This window comes from Gobius niger, assembly GCF_951799975.1.
Source record: "Gobius niger genome assembly, chromosome: 12".
Lineage (NCBI taxonomy): Eukaryota > Metazoa > Chordata > Actinopteri > Gobiiformes > Gobiidae > Gobius > Gobius niger.
The window spans coordinates 7,993,471-8,015,154 of record NC_136863.1 but is presented as its reverse complement, the minus strand read 5'-3'; the positions used below and the strand labels follow the sequence as shown (position 1 = coordinate 8,015,154).

General features: G+C 38.4%; 1 protein-coding gene across 1 annotated transcript; it reads left to right on the top strand.

Annotated features, from left to right (window-relative positions):
• Positions 1-3,787: 3,787 nt before the first annotated feature.
• Positions 3,788-21,684, top strand: LOC306970986 (forkhead box protein P1-like). Its single transcript, XM_079567108.1, has 16 exons — positions 3,788-3,833; positions 4,580-4,749; positions 9,975-10,085; positions 11,919-12,005; positions 12,116-12,218; positions 13,181-13,319; positions 13,672-13,746; positions 15,210-15,297; positions 15,465-15,575; positions 17,371-17,557; positions 19,226-19,296; positions 19,375-19,476; positions 19,554-19,675; positions 19,794-19,848; positions 19,936-20,045; positions 21,442-21,684. Exons 2-16 carry the CDS (start codon positions 4,594-4,596, stop codon positions 21,524-21,526), a joined length of 1,602 nt encoding a protein of 533 aa, XP_079423234.1. The 5' UTR covers positions 3,788-3,833; positions 4,580-4,593; the 3' UTR covers positions 21,527-21,684.

Here is a 21,684-nt window from a genome sequence, read left to right as displayed (position 1 = left end):
ACGAAGACGGAAGTAGTTCCTTGTCCGTCGAAACGCGTAAGGTTTTTGAACAGCTTTGTTTGTTTTTACCTAGTGTCTTTCAAAAAGAAACCAAAAAAATAAAATTTGTTACTCAAGAAGACATAATAAATGTAATAAAAGGACATCTCAGTATTTAAAAACGGTGGCCTGTTCCTTTAAGCTTCAAGAGGAAAAGTTCAGATGTACTTATGTAACAAGACTTCAGCATCATTGCATTATACTTAGCTGATGTCGCTCTTAAGTAAGCTATGTACTGTACTGCGTGGCCCTTTAAAGTGAGGCCTGGTCTGTTGTGTCTCTGAATTAATCCCTCCCCAGACACTATTACAGTCATTAACGGGGCATGAGATCCACGGCAGTTATTTATACTTCGTTGCTTTGGGACCAGAAATGATCCACATGAGGCCAGAAGTTACAAAACAGCTGCAAACTTAATAGTTCATGTATGCATGGAGAAAACACAGTACTGGATAAGTTTGAGTTGCAGTTGATTTGTGTCTAAAACATAACATGATTTCTGGCTACAAAGGGCCACAAAAGAGGAACTATTTTTGTCCATAAACATATAAAGGAAAAGTCAGACTGGTCTCTAGATTCCCCCATAACACTACTACACGTGAATCCAAATGCAGATCATCACAAACATCTTTGATCCATTCTTTACAGACTCTTCCAGTGCCACAATGCCCTCTGCAGGAACAGACTGCCTCTACAGACATTGGCACCTGTTTAACTTGCTCCTCTATTCACTGTTGTCCACAAATCCCGAATATTTAGGTTTGCCATAATCTTACAGGCAGCTTTAACAAAGAAAAGCTTCCTGGTAATCTAAAACCGAAGAGTAACGCACTCAGTCTGGCCCATACCTCCGCAGTACTACAGTGCGCCTGACCGTACTGTGCTCCTCCAGACAATGCAGGTTGGTGCCATCTCAGGAGAAAACACTTCCAACTGTAGCCTGTCAAAACAACACACTTAACTGGTTTTATATATAGAAGATGTACAGAGAGACACAGCATGTCCAGGAGAGTTTACAGCACAGCAGCTCCTCACTAGTTAGTACTGACAAGATGACACTATAGGCCCACATATAGAGCTGTGTTTAATTGCTTGTATAATATCATTTGCAACACAGGTGTCGAATTAAGACTCTTATGATCCACACTGTATAATTATGACAGAAGCAAGTCAAATTTAATGCATTTTTTATGCCCAAGACCATAACTGTGGTATTTTCAATGAACTTAAACAGTAAAAATTGTTGAGCTATGTCATAATTTTCAAAGACATGTAGATTAAATGCAAGTTCTAATTCAATCAGATGCTTTTAATGACATTTGGGGCCTTGATTTTGGCACAATGGGGCAACAGTAGCGCAGATAGTGATAGTGACCGGAGGATCGTCTGCATGAGAGTGTGTATGGGTGAGTGGTTCCTTATGTAAAGCACTTTGGGTGTCATGAAGGTACAAAAGTGGCCATTTACCATTTTACAATTCATTTAGTGACTTGTACAGTAATGGCAAGGAAACTTTACTTAAACTGTGCATTTCGTACACAAGGCAATTTGATGCTATTTAATGCCACCTCATTAAAATATTTGACGTTCCAATTGTCAGCAGGCCTAGATCAAAGCTAACCTAAACAGAGTCTAAAGTAGATCTAAATTGGACATTTTGTGTCTAAACTGGGTGTAAACCATGCCTGAGCCAGAAAAAAAGACCTAACTTAAATGCATTGACCCAGAATACCACCTGAGGGAGCAGTGGCATTTGTACTGGCAGGGCCGGCCCTGGGCATAGGCGACCCAGGCGGCCGCCTAGGGCACCAACTGCTGGGCTCCGAATTGAGCTTTAATTTTAAAACCCTATCAACAACATCACCTATTTTCGGACACAACTTTGGAAGAGAAATCGATAGAGACTTGCGGTCTTTAGTTTTGGAAACTAGAGATTCCAAAGCCTGGTCAGTCTAAGCCTTCGGGGAGCCGAGTAACATCGCAACAAAAAGAAGAAGAAGATATTTATTTATATAGCGCCTTTCACAGACATAGTCACAAAGCGCTTTACATGAGACAATTGTACGTTCACTCCATACTCAGTGGGGGTAAACTACAAAAAATTGTAACTTTACTTCAGAAGAGGTTCCTCTTCCAATAAAACTGTTGTGAGCCCATTTAATGTTCTGATTCTCTTTAATGAATAGATAAACATAACACAACAATGATAATCATAATAAAAAAACTTTTAAGCTTTTTCCATATCCAAAGTCTGTCCAAATGGATTTGAGGGAAAAAAGAGAATATATATAGAAAAATATTTGGGTAAAGAAAATTCAGATAGACATTAATGAATGAATATTACTGGGTTATTTTCCCAATGTTCTATTGAAAAAAATTTGGTCCTGTACACTGGACTAGTTACTGAATAAGAATACTAGACTTGTACCTTTAGTTGCTCGGCTTCAAATGTCATCCGCTCTACTTTAACCTATTGCTTTCATATTGAAGGCAAACAAAAACGAAACCTTAATAAAAATAATCATGTAATAAGTACTGATGGCGCTGACATGCCACTTACAAAGTCCCACTAAATAAAACTGCTCTATTTTTGCTCGTGTTAAATGTCTATCATCCCGGCTACAGCACATTTATCACAAGCACTTATCCTTTTGTTTGTTTCTGCTGATAAATAAAGCTTAAGACAGGACTGTAAATAGATCTTTGATTCTGGTTTGACAGTGGTTTGCTGTTGTTCTGAGACACAGCGACGCTAAATAAAGTCCCAGACACAACTAAAAAACTAACAGACTATTTAGAAATAAGTGTAGGCTTCACTCCACACACGGCGGTGGTACAGTTTCCCCCTGGGGTAGACAGACAGAAGCGCGACTGCACGTGCAAACTACACACAGAAAGACAATCGTACCGACTCCAAAATACATGACCACGCTAAACGCTAAACACACTGTTTAGCATCTATTCACTCACACTCAGTGAAAATAAACAATTTCTATAGAGACAAGGCAATTAACCGTTCACTCACTCAAACATTTTTCTCGAGATGTTACTAACAATGATCAATTATCCATTTTTAATTCAAGATTAAAGACTCATCTCTTCAAACTGGCCTTTAACACCTAGAACACTGATGACACCTAGAACATGTCTAGGATGTAATAATTAATCTATATATAATATTTATCTTTCTGTGAAGCACTTCGGTCTTCCTGGTGTTGTTGTGCTGTATAAATAACCGTTGATTGATAGATTTATCACAGTGAAAGGAACGTGAATATTTGATTTATTATCTTTCAATTTCTATCCCCTTAAGTGACACTGCTTTACATCTTCATAGAAATTACACACAAAATATGCATAAAAAGTGTATAATCCTGCCTTGATTACTAAATTAGTCGACAGGTTAATTTCTGAAGATTTATCTTATGCTTGTGTAAGATCTGTGGATCATATAAGGAAGTGGAATGTTAAGGAAAACAGAACATATCGATTCCCTGCGTTTACATGTGACAGAACTGACGATAAAGCCGACTGAATTGAATTGAAAGGGGGTGAAGTGTCTTGCCCACGGACACGACGAACAGTAGAAGAATTTGCTCAGACAACACTGAATGTCGCGGCTGTTGAGCTGATGAAAAGACGGAGACGCGCTCTTCATCCCGGTGCTGTGCAGCTGCTGTTGAGTGACAGAGGCTCCTCCTCCTCCTCAGGTAACACAAAAACTGAAAGGTCCATCAGATCTGAGCCTCACTCCAGACGGAGAACCGGAGACAACAGAAGCTACCGCAGCCAAGGTAAGGAACAATATCACTACTGTGGACTGTTGTATCGGGGGGATTACTGCGCTGTGCTTCCATATAAGGTGATGATTTGAGATGATTTTAACGGAGGTTTAAAAAGTTTATTGTGCGTTTTATTCTACAGCGCTGTGGTTTCATGTGCGAGTTCATACTGAGACGCGACATTGCAGTGAATACAATATTTATAGGGCAAGGTTTAACTGCACAGAGGACAGTAACTTCTCAAAACATTGCAAAGTAGGAGGAAAAAGACAAGAGGTTTCTCTTTAGCTAGTATTTTCCAAAACAATATAAATGATGAACAAATGAAAAGTCCTCTATACGGGAGAGTTATTTCAGTGCATGTAGTTATACCTTTGTCTATTTAAAGAACAAAGCCATATACAAATTGTGGAAAAATATTAAAGCCATATAAAAAAAATATCAAAATCTTAATGTTTTTAGTTCATTTTGAGTTGATTTTGAGGAAAAAGAGACATGTTGGATTTTATTGTCCGACATGTGATAATAAATTTGAAAGAAAAGGACTACTGTTGTATTTTCTTTCATTTAAAATGTCTAAAAATCTCTTCCTGAACCCTAATCACTTTACACTGATTGATATTGGCGGCTTGTTTAATATTGTACTTTTCAAAGCAAAGCAAAGCTAAGTTTAAATTTGTTGAGGTTTTTATCTCTTTAAAAATACCCCAGACTCCGGTAACTTTTCCCTCTCCCCCGCGCATGTCGTTTGTGTTCAGAGCCGGTACCTGCGATGCCCGAGTCTCCGCTCAGTCCCTCCGCCGCTCGTCAAAGCTCCGTCAGCTCGCTCCTCTCTCACTCCGACACCGCGGCCAACGAGAGCGCGGCTAATGGGGCGTCCTGCCGCGAAGTCAGCGCTCAGAGCTGGCACAGCCTCCACCACAGACAGGTGAGACTCCGCTCCTCCTGAGATCCATGAAGACGGGGGGGGGGGGGGGGGGGGAGACAGACCAGGCTTAGTCGGGCAATATTCAGAAATGACGAACAAAAGGCTGTCGACATTTTTCCTTTTTGTTCATTGTGTCAGTAATTGTGATGATGCAACTTAAAACATTTCCTGTTTCATTAACCCCTTAACCCCCGCCTGAACCGAGCACATATTCTCCAGTTTGGCTTAAAGCTTCTTGATAAAAAAAAAGTGTCAACATCGCGACAAAAACGAAATGGAAAATGAGGACGAAACACAACAAAAAGGTGAAAGAAAAAGATTATGAAAAAAACTGTCAAATATGTGATAAAAAAGCTACAAAAAAGTAACATAAATGGATTGTAAACGCAAAAAAAAGCAAGATAAGATGGACAAAAAAAGCGCTGAAAAGTGACAAAAATATGACAAAAATGCGATAAAAAAGCTACAAAAGTGTGACATAAATGGATTGAAAATGCAATAAAAAGAGCCCCAAAAAAGCAACAAAAAATTGACAAAAAAACCTATGAAAAGTGGCAAAAATATGACAAAAATACGATAAAAAAGCTACAAAAAAGTGGGGGGAAAAAGGGACATAAATGAATCGAAAACGAAATAAAAAGAGCCCTAAAAAAGCAACAAAAGATTGACAAAAAAAAATATATGAAAAGGGACAAAAATATGACAAATACGCGATAAAAAAAGCTACAAAAAAGTGGCAACATTTGAAAAAAAAAAGGGACGTAAATGGGTCGAAAACGCAATAAAAAGAGCCCTAAATTACTGACAAAAAAGCGATGAAAAAGGGGTAAAAACCCCTTGACCACATGGCAACAACGGAAGCAAAAAGATCCATTGAGTTTAGTTTTGTAGGTCTTTGCTTTTTTGGGTAAAGCTGAACTTGGTTAAGGCTGGGGTTAAGAGGTTAAAGGCAACACTGAAATTTAAAGCTATACCATTACGCTCAATACATAAAGCTCGTCGATAATGCAAGTTAAAGTCTATTACAAGGAAGAAAGAGCGGCATCAGCCTCTTTTGTCTTGTGTACCCCTTGGCTCCTGTCGATTTTCTTATTAGTCAAAAGATAATATGTTAGAAATGTCTAAGAAATGAAGTGAAAATACTCCCAAACGACACCGGAGAAAATAATATTGAAATACTCCTCAGAATTGACTTCCTTTTTAATCTGAAATGATTCCAAGTACCCTCGCTGAGAGCTCACTGCTGAAACACACTGAACTCCTCGGGGAAAACACAGTAGAAGGATTTCTTATGGTTGCAATTACTGTACTTTGGACATACAGTACCCGTCAAAAGTTTGGAAACGCTTGTATGTATTGTTTTGTTCTTCTATTTACACATTCTTTACATTGTAGTTTCTTGCTTGTAAATGGTCACATATGGAATCATGTTTTAAACCAAAAAAATAGCCGCCTTTTGCTTTGATTTCTGCTTTGCACTTTTGACATTTTCTCAATGAGATTCACGATGTCGTCACTAGAAATGGTTTTACTACACAAACCATTTCAGGGACGACCGTGTGAAGCTTATTGAGAAAATGCCAAGAATAAAGGGGGGGAGGTTTTAAAGAATTTCAAATATAAAACATATTTTCCGTTATTTCACCCTTGTGTTTCCAACAAAATCCATTCATAGCTTAATGTCTTCAATGAGAATCATACAATGTAAATAGTGTTAGAAATACAGGGATTATACAGGCAGAAGCAGGTCAAAGCAATTTATTTATTTATTTGTTTATTTAACAGTCCAAGAAAACATTGCCAACTCGGTGGCCGATGTTATGCACATAAGGCATCTCGCCCCCGTCCCTGTTTAGGCTTTTTAAGGTGGTTATAACAGAACAGAAAGATGAAAATCATAATAAGAAGATAAGAAATAAGAGAGTTTGTTCTTTAGCCACAGCTTCAGCTTCAGGGAAAAACGTCTCAGGTCCATTTGGGACTTTAGCCCCAGTGGCAAAGAGTTCCATAACGGTGTCCCTTTCACTGAGAACGCAGACTCACCCAAAATGTTTCTTAATGCCCAAACACTGCAGAGGAAAGAGAATTGGGCAAAACGGGCTGAATAAAGTGAGCTGAATGCATTGTATTGTAATCTCCCAATGAATTGAAATGCCTATTGCCATTTGAATCCAATTGTAATGCTTTATAGTGACATTTAAGGCCTTGTTTCATCGTTCAGTTCATTTAGCACAATGCCCTGCGGTAACCCTGCAATACATAAGTGTTTCTAATCTTTTGACGGGCACTGTATAAGTTCAGGCTTCTCTCAGGTGTTATTGCTCCTGAACATATTTAAAAATGCACCTTTAAAACAGAAATCTACATAGAAAGTAAACGAGGGGTCAATATTCACCTGTAAAATAAGGGTCAATGTGAGAAAGAAAAATCACTGAAATAATAATATAATAATATGTCTTGAGCATTTTTTAATTCGCATTTTGACATTTCTTTAGGCTGCATCCGTTTAATTACAGCTGATAGACGATAATAGAGAAAGGAAAAGTGACGGCGGGCTTGTCACTGTGTAAAGTTTCCTCTTTAAGTCGTGGTAAAAGCTCGTGGCATTTCTCAGAGTCTATAATGAAGTGCCAAAGTCAGAACGCCACTGGAGCCTGCAGTGTGATATTCAGCCTCCAAACACAATAACGGCCCGGTGATATGAAACTTTTCAAACAAAAAAAAAAAAGTCTCTAACAAGTATTTTCTATGAGGACGGCTCGCGCGGCGGAGGCAGGCTTTCTCACGTAATAAAAGAGCGGGGAATGTAATTTTGCATTGAATCCACGCGACATAAATGGTTACCTGCTTATTTGTAAAGCGGGATAATAGAGTCAGCGGCTGTGTGGAGCGGGTTCTTAGGAAGATGTGCAAAAATGGGTTGGAGTGAAAGTGTAAAAGTGAGGCAGGATAGCGGCTAATTACATTTTCAGTGATAGGAGTCAAAGGATTCTACATTACAAGGATGAGCGCATTGTAACCTGTGATTATGCTACAGAAAGGGGGTTTCATTAAGTTAATTCAAGTCAAATTGAATCGTGATCATATAATTGGCCAATCGCAATTTTAACAGGTCCTGTGGCAGTGAAAGCTCCTTATTTAGAGCAGGGGATCCCAAAGTGGGGACCCGGGGCACTGAGCTGGGGATCCCAAGAATATTACTATCCACATTTATTTATGTATTTGTCGCCATAACCAGCACCTATAGCGGGCATTTATCCGTTGTTTACTATAGAAGTAAAACAAGACACATTAGTCAAATAGAAGAACATTTCCAATTCCTTTCTTGACTCATTTAATTTAATTCACAAAAGGCGGTTTTTGATAAGCGTTCTCCCATTTTCTGACAACGAACTTAACTTCTATTTGTTTATAATAAAGCCCCTGAAATGCAATCGGTTGCAAATGCAAAAAACTGCAATTGACTCGGACACAATCATTTCTTCTGCAAACAATAAATGTATTTATTTTATAGTACCTTGACACATTGTTCCAACTAAATTTAGTACAATGTAATGTGCTCAGTAACAATGTGTAATAACTTGTACCTATGGGTTAGATCGGGGTCACAAACCTTTTTTCAGGGCTACTTCAAGAACATTAAATTGCTCGAGGGCTACAAGTTAAAAACAAATCCTAAAAACTTAAGCGTACACTGTTTTCTTATAGGATATTGACCCCATATTATATCAAAATACCTTTATTTTAAACTCATACTGAGTTACAAGAACAGAAATAACTGTATGTTTAAGAATCAGATTCAAGAAAATTAAGTGTTTTACACCTTAAAAAACATCTCAAAGGCAACTGGGCACGTTGGTCACCCCTGGGCTAGATAAACAATGGAATAACTTGTATTGGTACTTTGTAGGTACATAATGTAATAGGACACAAGACTTTTAGGGTTAGGGCTTAAGGTTAGGGTTAGAGTCATGGCTTGACATTATGGACCTACAAACTACTAATACATATTATTCCATTGTGTATCTAACTTATATGTACAAGTTATTACACATTGCCACAGAGCACATTACATTGCACTAAATTTTGTCAGGTACAATTTATTTATTTATTTATATTGGCCTTTATTTAACCAGGAAAGTCCAACTGAGATTAAGAATCTCTTTTTCAGGGGAGTCCTGGCCCCAGAGGGTTAAGCGTGACTAACACAGCCTGAGCCTGTCCAGTTTGGCTTTACCCAAATCTAAAAGCTTCTTGAAAAACAATTTGAAAAATAAAAAGCAGCAAAAGAGCGACAAAAAAGTGCAGAAAAAGCAACGATAACACAATGGAAGAAAAGTGACAAAAACGCGACTAAAGAGTGATGAAAACGCAACAAAAAAGCAGCAAGAAAAGGGACTAAAATGCGATGAAAAACAGATGAACAGACAAAAAAAGTCACTTTTGTCGTTCTTAGCTTACAAATGAGGCGTTACACTACAGGCCTACAGACATCGAGAAGCTTTTGAATTGAGTAAAGCCGAACTGGAGAAAATGCGCTTGGTTAGTGGTGGGTAAGACGTTAGATGAATAATGAATAGTTTTTCACATACATCACTTATTCATTATTAAATATTTGAATTAAGAGTTAACTCATCATATATTAAGGTTAAATAAAGTGTAGTTATTATAAAGTATTACCTAAATCCTATCTCCATGAAGCCTTATTATGTACAAAACCTGCTAATTCCTTACTTTACTGCTGCACTAGTGTAGTTAATTTCTCAGTCTATCTTTTGATGCAGTGTTTAAAATCACTTCAAATACTATTAGATTAGTAGCAGTAAATACGCCTGAACCGTTTTGATACCGGCTCATGTCGCTTCAGCACAAAGGCGGCCGATAATCCCTGTGTCATATGTGCGTAGTTATTATTCAGTGAGTGTTTGGCTTTATTAACAGCCGTACACTTCTATTAGGCGTCACAACAAGCGTGTAATGGTGTCTCTAATTACGCGGTCGACCCTCCGCTCCCGATCGCGCCGGGGTCAATGACACGAGCCGCAGTAATGATGTTCACTAAAGGTTGGACACTCCCGTAATTGGACTGAGGACGATTTCCTTCCGAGGCCGATTACTGTTTATCACTGACACTTGGCTTTTGTCCTGTACAGTGGCATTGTTCTCCTGTGTCTTATTTGTGTTCACTGATATGATTATTGTTATTGTTGTGCGCGTGTATGAAGCTGGTGATGGCCATGATGGGAACGCAGCAGCAGCAGCAGCAGCAGCTCCTGACGCCGAACCAGCTGCAGGCCCTGCTCCAGCACAAACAACAGGCCCTGCTCTTACAACAGGTAACGCTGAAGAAACAGGACTATGTCATGTGCAACAGTCCGGCACAGGCCTTTAAACAACAGCTACAGGCTTGCTTTTTTTTAAACTTGCTTTTGAAAGGCGATAACCCGTTGTATTTATGAAAATCAAATTTATTTTACTGCAAAGTATTTTCTTCGTATTTATTCCCTTTGTGACTCCAGTCTAGAGATGTCACGATTGTACATTTTTGCGTCACGGTTATTCTGAGAAACACGGTAGCACTTTATTTTACAGTACATTGTACATTACAATACATTGTACCTAATTAAAGTTAGTACAATGTAATGTGCTCTATAACAATGTGTAATAACTTGTACCTATGGGTTAGATACACAATGGAATAATATGTATTTCTAATTTGTAGGTACATAATGTAATAAGACATAACATTAACCGTAGCCTTAACCTTAAGGGTTTTGTGTCCTATTACATTGTGTACCTACAAAGTACAATACAAGTTATTCCATTGTGTATCTCACCCATAGGTACAAGTTATTACACATTGTTACAGAGCACATTACATTGTACTAAATTTGGTTAGGTATAATGTATCAAGGTACTGTAAAATAAAGTGATACCCAAAATGTCTTTTTTACTTTTACGTTTTTACTTTTATGTAGAAAAAAGAAACTAAAATTTTAAAGATGTATTGCATATCATATCAAGGTGTGCTTATTAAGTATGAATAAGGTATTAATAATTAGTAAGATTAGGGTTACGGTTAGGATTAGGGTAGGCCATGAATAATATGCTTATTCATGGCCAATTAGTATGTTAATATACTGCACAATAGTATAATAAGCAACTTATTAATATCTATACACACATATTATTCATGGCCTATTAATTCTTCGTGCTTATTAATACCTTATTAATACTTAACAAGCACACCTTAATATAAAGCGTTACTAAAAGATTTTAAAATAATAAATAGGTAATAGCTGGCCATATCTAAAGGAAGCAAAATGATGTGAATGTTTTATCGAGTTATTGAACCTGCTGTTGACTTTATGTGTGTTTTGGACGATGTTTCTTCAACCTTTACCAATGAGACACAAATATGGATGTGCTACGGGTCATGAGACCAAATACCATGGGTTCTCGATTAATCTATTGAGAACTTTTATAACCACGGTAATCGTATACCAGGTTAATCTTGAAATCCCTACATCCTGTCTGTGATAAGTGCTACACACAATAATGTTTACTGACTTGGTTACTGATCATGTAACTTAATCACCGTCATGTCACCAGAGCTTCCTAGTTAAAGGTTAAAGGTGCACTATGCAACTTTTATGTAAAAAACCCTTGATATTAGTGCGTATTTGACCTTTCAGTGAGCCAGTGGCTGCTTGGGTGGTTTGCATAGCGCCTTTACTTACCAGGATCAGGATCAATTTTTCTTTTAGGTTTCTGGTAGGTTTTCATTGCTGATTGAACCGTCTCCATAGTTACATATACATTCCATCAAAAAACCTACCAGAACCTGCCTGGTAAAAAACTGAAATTTAATGGATTCTAAAGCATCATTGGGGCCACCAGGATGGAAAGTAAAGGCGCTAAGCTAACCACTGGTATTTTAATTATAACACAAATCCAAAACTTTCTTTCCAATGTGTTGCCTTGTGGAGCAATTATAGAGAGCAGCACAAATACGGAAATAGAAACCAGTCTTGGCATTGTGACCTCAAATCTTTCCCTTCATTATTTCCAATTAACTCTGTCCGATTAAATAAAGCTCAAAATCAGAGGAGAGAAAAAAAAAACACACACAAATGATCCCTGCATTTACAAACTCTCTCTTCCACCAGCAACATCTGAAAGAGTTTTACAAGAAACAACAGCAGCAGATCCATCTCCAGCTCCTCAAGCAGCACCACGGGAAGAAATTCAAAGACGTGAGGAGGTTTTTGTTTTAGTTTGATTCTCCAAAGATCTACACTCTCTGTTATCACATGCATTTATTTACCTCTCTGCCCTTCCTTTGTGTCTCGTTTTCTTCTCTCAGGGCCCCAGTTCCCAACAGTGGGTTTTCCAGCAGCTCCTTCAGCTCCAGCAGCAGCAGCTCCTCACGGCCCAGAGACCTGTGTCCTCCTCCGTCCTCCCTCCAGGTCTGAATACTGTCTCCTGTTCAAGATAGAAGTGACAACATTTACGATGCATGAAGCTTTAAGTGCTCTGTCAGACAAAACATAACAAATAATACGGCTAAATGGCAATAAATATGATTAAAGTAACAGGCCAGCGTTTTTTCATACTGAGATATGTTCTTACCTGAGCTTAGACGAGTTGATGCGTACCTGTCTGGTCGTTGTGCATGCCCGTGGAAGAGCATGACAGCTTCAAACTTCACCCTCGTTTGGAGCTATAGGAATATGCTGGGAGAGGCCAAATGCTAACTGACGTGACTGAGCACACGCACAAAGACCAGACAGGTACACATCAACTTGTCTAAGCTCAGGTAAGAACATATCACAGTATACAGACGGCATCTTGTCATAGAGGGGGCGTGGCCTCGCCGAGGAGGAGAATAGAATTCTTTGGGAAAGACAATTTTTCACTCTTTTTAGCCATTTTCTGGTAGAATATGAACTTATTTATCACATACAAATAAATTTAAGTGTAAATCGGGTCCATATGGATACTTTCTCACAACAGATTGTTCTATAGAAGTGAAAAAGCGGCAGTCATGCTAACATGTAGCATCATGTTAGCATTCTCTGTTTTTTTTTTCTGTATTTATGGGCAGTTGAACCACTTTGCTCCTCTCCATGTCTTTGTATCTTTATTTAGTAGAAACTATATGCATAATTCAGTGCTTGTTTAAGTAGCTTTTGAATAATTCAAGAAAGTTTAGATTTTTCTCAAAATTGTTTTCCTCTGTTATCAAATATGACCATATATGGGCGATTCCAGAGTTACCGTCTGTATCTATGTAAAAATGGTGGCCTGTTCCTTTAAGAGAACCTACTCAAAACATTTAAATATGAATGAAAATTTAATTTAAAAGACAGTTTCATATCATCACTGTGAACAACATGAATCAGCTTTTCAGGGTGTTTTATTGTTGCAGAAATTCAGCAAATTTGGAAAGAGCTTCTGAATGGGATAGAAGAAGAAAGAGCCACAGTGAAGGACAGTAAAACACCTCCAGTTACATCCAAAGAGAAACAGAGCAGTGACCCGCCATCGCCACCACCGGACACGAAAAGGTACAGCCTTAAATGGAACCAGGGCTGCACCCTCTGGAAAAAAAAAAACATGCCTTCACAATAATTTGTCACATATTAAACCTGATAATCGTGTTGTTTATTCCAAAATCTCGCAGCCCAAAATGTGAACCAAAAACTCTCCTTTACTTTTGGGAAACTTCAAAAGCCCCCTGAGGTTCTTTGTTGAGCTAACACTTTTCAAATCCCACTGGGAGCTGCGTCTTTTGTTTGCTTCACCCCTTTAAACTCTAAAACTACGAGTCCCGAAATCACAAGTAATTAGTTTCCCAAAATCCGTTGTCATGTTTTATTAGCGCCGTTTGGTAACTGAGCTTTCTTTTGTTGCGTGCAGTGCTCTCTACAGTCGCGGAGTGTGTCTGTGGCCCGGCTGCGAGTCAGTCTGCGACAGCTTCAACCAATTCATCAAGTAAGTCTCGGCTCAAGTCTCATTAAGGGCCGAAATGTGAAAAGGGGACATGTTTAGAACTATGGAATTATGTTGTCATTCATATTTTGTTACCATTTTTTCCCCCTCTGTCATACACGGGATCAACGCATGCACACATAAGCGCTTTGGGTGACTTGTGTCGTGTAAACAGGCGCTGTATGAATAAGATTCCCTTCATTTTGCCTCCACCTTCTCCCATCAGTGACTGTTTGCAGGGGTTGAAGCTCGAATCAAACCAACAACCATTTAGTTTGAGCGAATACTATGCCAGACATCAATTGCCGTGCCAGTTTTCAGCGTTAACGTGCATGTGTATTTTTATGCAACTACCCTGTTATTGTTTTTATTAAATAGCTTTGACGGGGCCTATTAGGATAATTACTTTATTGACTTACTGTTCAATAAATGACAAAAAAACAATACATTTTTTGGCTCAATATTCATCATCTGTACATTTGTTTGCATTTTCCACCATTTTTCTTATGTAAAATATTATATTTTTACCCAAAGTAAGTTGTGTTATATTGTATTTCTTTTAATATTCTATTTAAGTCCTCGAAGTCCACATGTAAATATGCCAGACTCAGCCACAATGGCTAATTTTCATCTCATCTGTAGTCCCAGGTCATGTTTATTGTGGGATATTTTAAGATGTGCTTTTCAAACAATGCTTTACAGTCATCTTTAAAAGAACTATACCTGATTTTTTAATTTCAAACAATGAAACAGGGAACCACTAAACTCATCCCCAATCTCCCTAACATATTTATAGCATCCCAGTTCTTCACAGGGACAGGTTTATAGGCATTTTACACAAATGCAGGGTCACTTTTCTGGGTCACTTACACAAAAATGTTAGAAAGTGATTCTGCAAGTTCATGAAATTGATACAAATGCTTTATTATTAGATCTACAGTGTATTCCCCACAAATGTCTGAGTTTACAATATACTAAAGGAAGACAAAACTAATTTAAATCCATAACTAGAACAAAATCAGGTATTGCTCCTTTAACCTTTCCAGTTTAGTTTCTTTGGCATTAAAAGGTCTTCAATAATATTGTTTATCAGGATTTTTTTCAGCCTCGATATATGTCAAACTTCAAATTCTGTTATCATGACAGGCCTAGCTTTGACTTCAATATTTTAATAATAACTACCATCTTACCATCTGGACTTTGCACCTCGATATTTTACTTTTTATAGTCTGTTCTAATTTGGATTTATTCTTATTCCCTTATCTTTATAATTCCGCTCCTTAAGATTTTTACTTTTACTTATTGTACATAAGACACCTATTTTTTTTTTTTTACTATTTAACTGTTTGCACATTTCCTGTTTATTTTGCACACCCTGAGTGATCTTATTGAATGCCGAATGTAACAAGTGAATTTCTCCGTTGTGAGATCAGTAAGGCATTATCTTATTTTATCTGTTTGTTCAGACATATGGAGACCGAACACTCTCTGGACGATAAAACTACAGCTCAGTGCAGAGTCCAGAGGCAGGTGGTGCAACAACTCCATGTTCAGGTAACAAAGTCTATTCAGTGAGCCTTTGATTCTACATTTGGAAGTGTTCACAACGTCTAATAAGTTTATGTTTATAAAAATCTGATTTGATTTTCCTGCATTTGCTTATTGTCCTATAGTCAAATGATTACTCTTGCACTGTTAACATTATATTGTGATGATTTCAGCTCTGTAAGGAGAAGAAGCGCCTGCAGGCCATGATGTCCCACCTGCAGCTGCCGTCTTTGGAAGCTCCTCCCCCAAACTCCGACGGCGCCACTGACCCTCACTCGGCGCAGGTAACGACTGACACATAGACACGAGAAAGGCAAATGAGCCGCGAAATCATCGCAGCGCGGAATTCAGTTTTACTTTGAGGGAAAAAACTATCATTGCCGTTGAGTGGACACTTTGGCCTGAGAGGCGTTTTATTTCAACTGGACACATAGAGTATATGAGCCGTTATAGATGTAGATGTTGGTATTCAAAGAGCCAAACGATGGTAAATGGTGTGAAAAGATTTAGAACGGAAAGTCCTGGTCCAATTTAAGAGGTCTCTCTCTCTCTCTCTCTCTGTAAGGATAAAGGATAGAAATAAATAAACAAACAAACAAATCTGTAAATCTCTTCTGAAACTACTCAAATACATATTGATATGATGAAAATTAGATTTGAAGAGGAGAAAAAATAGTATTGGTGGTCAAATGAGCATTGATCTTCTGAGACATGGCAGCCATGTCAACAGACAGCTATGGCATCAAATAGTAGCTTCACCCAATTAAAAGTGGAGAGTAAATCAATATTTAACTTTCCCCCCCCCCCCTTTTTCTATGTGTATTTATTTTTCTCATTTTGTAAGCCTTTGGTTTCCAAAGTGGGGTCAAAACAAATACATAAAACATAATAGATTTTGAAAAGAAATTTATGTTTTTGGTAAATCTACAACTCCCTTGTTGTTTGGCTTATCAAAATGACCCAAATGCCACTGAACATTTTTGTAAAAAGAAGCAGAAAAAAATATTACATTGACATTAGGGTCTTGAACGGGTGCAAAGTTGAAGGATAGCTCAGAGTCATTGCTAATTGTTATTTTATGTGTAATTTAAGCTGCAAAATGGCACTTTTATTTAAATTGAGTAAATTATTATTATTGGGGGCTCTGAGGGATCTTCGGATTCATAAGGGGGCTGTGATGTTTCGGAATGGCTGTTGTAAGGGAGAGTTTCCTGTTTCTGGGAAACAGGAAAGTGGGGACAAAAAAAAGGATAAAAAAACAATTTAAATAAAAAAATGTGTGATCCATACAAAAGAAAATAGAAAATTTAAATGCAACTATGGTAATGCATGAATAATAAAAAAAAAACAATCGACCACAAAAAACAACAACAATATTTTAGGCTTTGGAGAACAACTTTGGGCGTTTGCAAAGGTGCAATACTGATCCATTATTATTCACATTATTCTAAACTCTATAGTAATGGCTTACACTTGTGCTTTACAAGCCCAATCATTCACTCTCTCACTTCTTTCAATCAGGTGAGGTGGGTGAAGTGTCTTGCTCAAGGACACAGCCTAAACCTAAATCCCTATAAGCCATTGTCGCTCATTCATGTGTTTTTTTTATTTTTGCGTCGCACAGAACTCTGTCACAGAAACTTCTCACACGCAGAGTCCAGGTGTGAGTGCAGCTGCGGCAGATGAGTCCATTACGTTTCCAGACGGAGACACGCTCTGTAACACACAAACTAATCAGCGCCTAATCTCACAAATACTGCCCCATTATCACAACACTCTCCAAACAATTTCACCCTTTAATTAGCGGTAATTGTCTTCCTCCTCTGGTGATTTCGGAGGGATCGCATTTGAGGAGGCGAGTCCGATCGTTTTGTTACAGTCTGTTGAATGAGTCTGGCGTGTTCTGTCAGTCTTACACTTCACTTGAGTTTGTTTAGCTTTACTTTGTACTTAGACTAATTGTACTTAGATTTGCAGCATTTTTGGAGCAGCAGGAAGAAAAGAGGAATACTTAGGAGGAGATATTTCATTGCTTGCAGAGGGCATTATAGTTAATAATATAAATATTTTTTTTCCCAGGTCAGTTCGGTGCTGGTCACTCATAACTTCACCTCTGTCAGTGTGGACTCGGCACAGACTGAGGCCCTGGTTCATGGGACTGTCCCGTCAGAGAGCTGTGAAGAGGAGGAGGATGAAGAGGCTACCGAGACGCCCTGCAGCGGAGCCATGAGACAGCAACACCCACTGGTTTACTCACTGTCATCAGGTGAAATAAAAATGCAAAAGAGGTCTCACTGGAAACATTACACTTATTTGTGTTTAAAGGTGCATTATGCAACTTTTTAGGCGAAAAATAAAGTTGATGTTTGGGCGTAGTACTTGACCTTGTAGTGACTCAGAAGCTGTATGAGTGGTCAGCATGGTGCCTTTTCTTTTGATCACGTTTGCCTCTACAATAATCCAGGATCAATTGTTTTGTAGTTTTTTTTGTGAGAGGGTCTGTCAGCAGTGAAAACCTTCTAGAGAGCACTAAGTAAAGGCGCCATGCTGACCACGATGGGTCACTGAAAAGCCAAATACACACAACTTTTTTTCCACATGAAAAGTTGCATAACGTATCTTTAAAGTCATAAATGAATTGACAACCTGCTAAGTTTTATATAGTTTTTATGCCATGACTTTCTAGTGTCAGGATATACTATAACAACAGCGTTTCCCAACCTGGGGTACGGGAACCTCTTGGGTACCCGTGGATCTAGCAGGGGGAACTTGAGATTATATATTTCACATTGGGAAGAACAGACAAAAGGAAAAGTTACAGGAACTTTATAGGATAAGTTATATTTCGCAGTGGTTTGGGGAGAAAAGTTTATTTTGAACATCGTCTTTTTGCTTATAAATAGCACTGTTAAAGGGGCTAGATGAAAGTTGGTCATTTTATACTCGCTACTGCCACCTCAGGTCTTACGCGTAACTGCAGCTTCTATATTAAGCTTGTGCATGACGGCACTTCGGACCTGAAGTAACAACTTTTTGAGTGACAGTGCAGGATTTTAGAGGCAGTTGTGGTGAACAGGTCTGGGCTCATTCTACACATTAGGACATGACTGGAACATGCAGGGGGAGGAAAATTCTTTTTTAGTTTTTAATACGTTTTAACATTTTTAAACTTCGTATTGTCCCTTTAAAGTCCAAAATTAATTGACAGCCTGCTAAGTTTTACATAGTTTTCAATAGTTTTCATGCCATGATTATCTTGTAAAACAAAAAATGAACTAGTGTCAGGATATACTTATACAACAGCGTTTCCTAACCTGAGGTACGGGGACCTCTTGGGTATTAGAGGACTTAGCAGGAACTTGGGACTATATATTTCAGATTGGGAAAAACAGAGAAAGGGAAAAGTTATACGAACTTTAGAGGAAAAGTTATATTTTGCAGTGGTTTGGGGAGAAGGTTAGGTTTATTTTGAACATTGTCTTTTTACTTATAAAAAGTAGTTAAAGGAACAGGCCACTATTTTTCCATACTGAGATTTGTTCTTACCTGAGCTTAGACAAGTTGATACATACCTGTCTGGTCATTTTGCATGCTCTGGTCACGCAAAATGACTAAAGATGTTGTTAGCATTTGGCCTCTCCCAATGTATTAGTATAGCTCCAAACGGGTGTGGAAGCTACCACGCTCTTCCACGGGCACGCACAAAGACCAGAATGGAATCAGTATGGAAAAACGGTGGCCTGTTCCTTTAAGTGATTGCTTTCTAAATAAACTGCAACACGCTTGAGGTAGGGGGTACACAGACTACCGCTGAAAGGGCCGCAAGACAAAACAGGTTGAGAATCACTGACTAAATCTAAAATGTATTGTGTGAAAACTGAATGAAATTGCTAATTTGGTCAAAAATTAACTTTGTTTTGTTGTTTGCTTCTAGAAAAAGAATATGAGCTCTACAAGAACGCGGACATTAGACCTCCTTTCACCTACGCGACACTCATCAGACAGGTACTGTATTGTCAACAGCAAGTACTACGAACTTGCTAATTTTCTAAACTTCTAATTGATTTCACCTTCGGTCTAAAGGCCATCCTGGAGGCCACAGACATGCAGCTAACCCTCAATGAAATCTACAACTGGTTCACTCGAACGTTCGCTTATTTCAGACGCAACGCAGCCACGTGGAAGGTACGTCACACAGAGTGACTTTAGACACCATGATTTATTTAGCTGTTACTTCATTTTTGACTTCTCTTTCGCCTCAGAACGCAGTGCGGCACAACCTGAGTCTGCACAAGTGTTTTGTGCGAGTGGAGAATGTGAAAGGCGCCGTGTGGACAGTGGACGAGGCGGAGTACCAGAGGAGGAGGTCCCAGAAGATCACGGGGTAAGCAAACAAAATTGTAATTGTATTTTTCCACATCTTGTTAAAAACCTGCTATATTTCTGGTGCATGTTTGTATCACTATTATCAATACTTAACTACTATCTTATTAATTGTGCAGGAGTTCGTCTGTAACAAAAAGTGGATTTGGGACTCCAATGACCACCAGTTTACAGGTGAGGTTGACTTTCTCATGTTTAAAACAGCATGTTTTTTTTATATCAAATGTGTTGTGACTGAAATGTCTTTGTTATTTTTATTAGACCACACTGGCAGAAGTTTCAAGACTGAAGAGTGGATTCCTGAGTAGAAAACTAGGAAACACATTGGAGAAAAGAAACAGCCATCGAGGCCCAAATGCACCAGTCCAGCAGTGAGTTCAATACTTATGTTAAATTGTGTTTATACTTTCTGGTAAGCATTATGTCATTATGTGTTAGGAGTGGGAACCTCTGGGTACCTCACAATTCGATATGGTTCACGATAACGATAACCTTACGACACACTGATACTGATCTTGAACAAAAATAACTATCACTAATTTTAAAGGAACATGATTTTTAAACAGTTTTTTTTTACATATTAGATAGTATTAATTTGTTTTTGTGTGCTTAGTACGCCCTTCACTTAACCTCTTACCCCCCGCCTTAAGGGAAGGGATTCTTATTTGTATAGTGCTTTTCATATGAAACAAGTCACACCCAAGCGAGGGGGGTTCATTCACTCCATGCTGATAGTGGTAACCCACATTTGTAGCCACAGTTTCCCCTGGGGCAGACTGACAGAAGCGAGGCTGCACACATCTACGCCAACGGTCCCTCCGACCACCACCAACCACTCACACATAGGCACTGGGTGAAATGTCTTGCCCAAGGACACAACGACAGTCTGCATGATGAGACGACCCGCTCCATCTGCACCACTGACGCCCCTCTAACCGAGCACATTTTCTCCAATTCGGCTTTACCCAAATCTAAAAGCTCTTCGACTGGAACTTAGGCCAGAGTAACGGCTCATTTGAAAGCTAAGATCTACAAAACTGACCTTTTTGCTGTGTTGCCAGTGTTTTTGTCACATTGTTGTCATGTTTTTGTCTATTTTATGTCTGGTTTTCGTAGGTTTTATTTTGGTCATTTTTTGGTTACTCTATTCATCGCTTTTTCACACATCAGTTCTTTATTGTGTTTTTGTTGCCTTTTGTCACTTTTTTGTTGCATTTTGTCACTTTTTTGTGGCCAGTTGCTTGCTTTATCGTCACTTTTTTGGTTCATCCTCGTTTTTGTCGCTGTTTTGACTTGCTTTTAGATTTGGGTAATGCCAAACTGGAGAAAATGTGCTCAACTCAGGTGGGGATTAAGACGTTAAATAAATAAGATAATAAATAAGATCTGTCAGTGACATCACTTCATTTACATTTTAATGAACAAGAAACCACAGTCCAAGAAATAAATCAACCTCAAAGTAATCCTCTTTATAATTATAAAAACTATCATAAAAAGTAATATATTTGTGTGGCAGTGTTTGGCCCAAGTGCTTAAATTGTAGTGCTGCCCTCTACTGTTCTGACTGAATTCTTGATCATTATTGGCCTCTATTAGAGCACGGCTACCTCATTAATATGCATGATGTCATCTAAAGTATCGATATCGCAATAAAGAGTATCACATCATCCTGCAAAATATCGCGATATATCACAAAATCGATATATTGTCACACCCCGTGATTTCTTTGTGAATGGCAATTGATAGTGTTCAATTTATTATTTCCAGGTCCTTCAAATCATCAAACCGAGACACGGCCATGACTGAAATGCAGCTGACAGAAAACAGTGACCACTTCTTTGACATTGAATAAATTACTAAAGTCCCAGGATGTTGAGGTGTAATTTTTAAGTCACAATACTTTTTGTGATGAATGTGTTTTATGTAACTCATTATAGTAAATGCAGTAATGCGAGCCTGGATATAGACAGGCAAGGCTTAGAGGAAAGATCTCAATAACTTAAAATGGGA

Bases quoted from the DNA above. Each gene is read 5' to 3' on its own strand.
- LOC306970986 (XM_079567108.1), top strand. From the start codon at position 4,594: ATGCCCGAGTCTCCGCTCAGTCCCTCCGCCGCTCGTCAAAGCTCCGTC. The intron at 15,298-15,464 runs GTAACAAAGTCT...TGATGATTTCAG, and splicing joins TGCAACAACTCCATGTTCAG to CTCTGTAAGGAGAAGAAGCG. The intron at 20,046-21,441 runs GTGAGTTCAATA...TATTATTTCCAG, and splicing joins CCAAATGCACCAGTCCAGCA to GTCCTTCAAATCATCAAACC.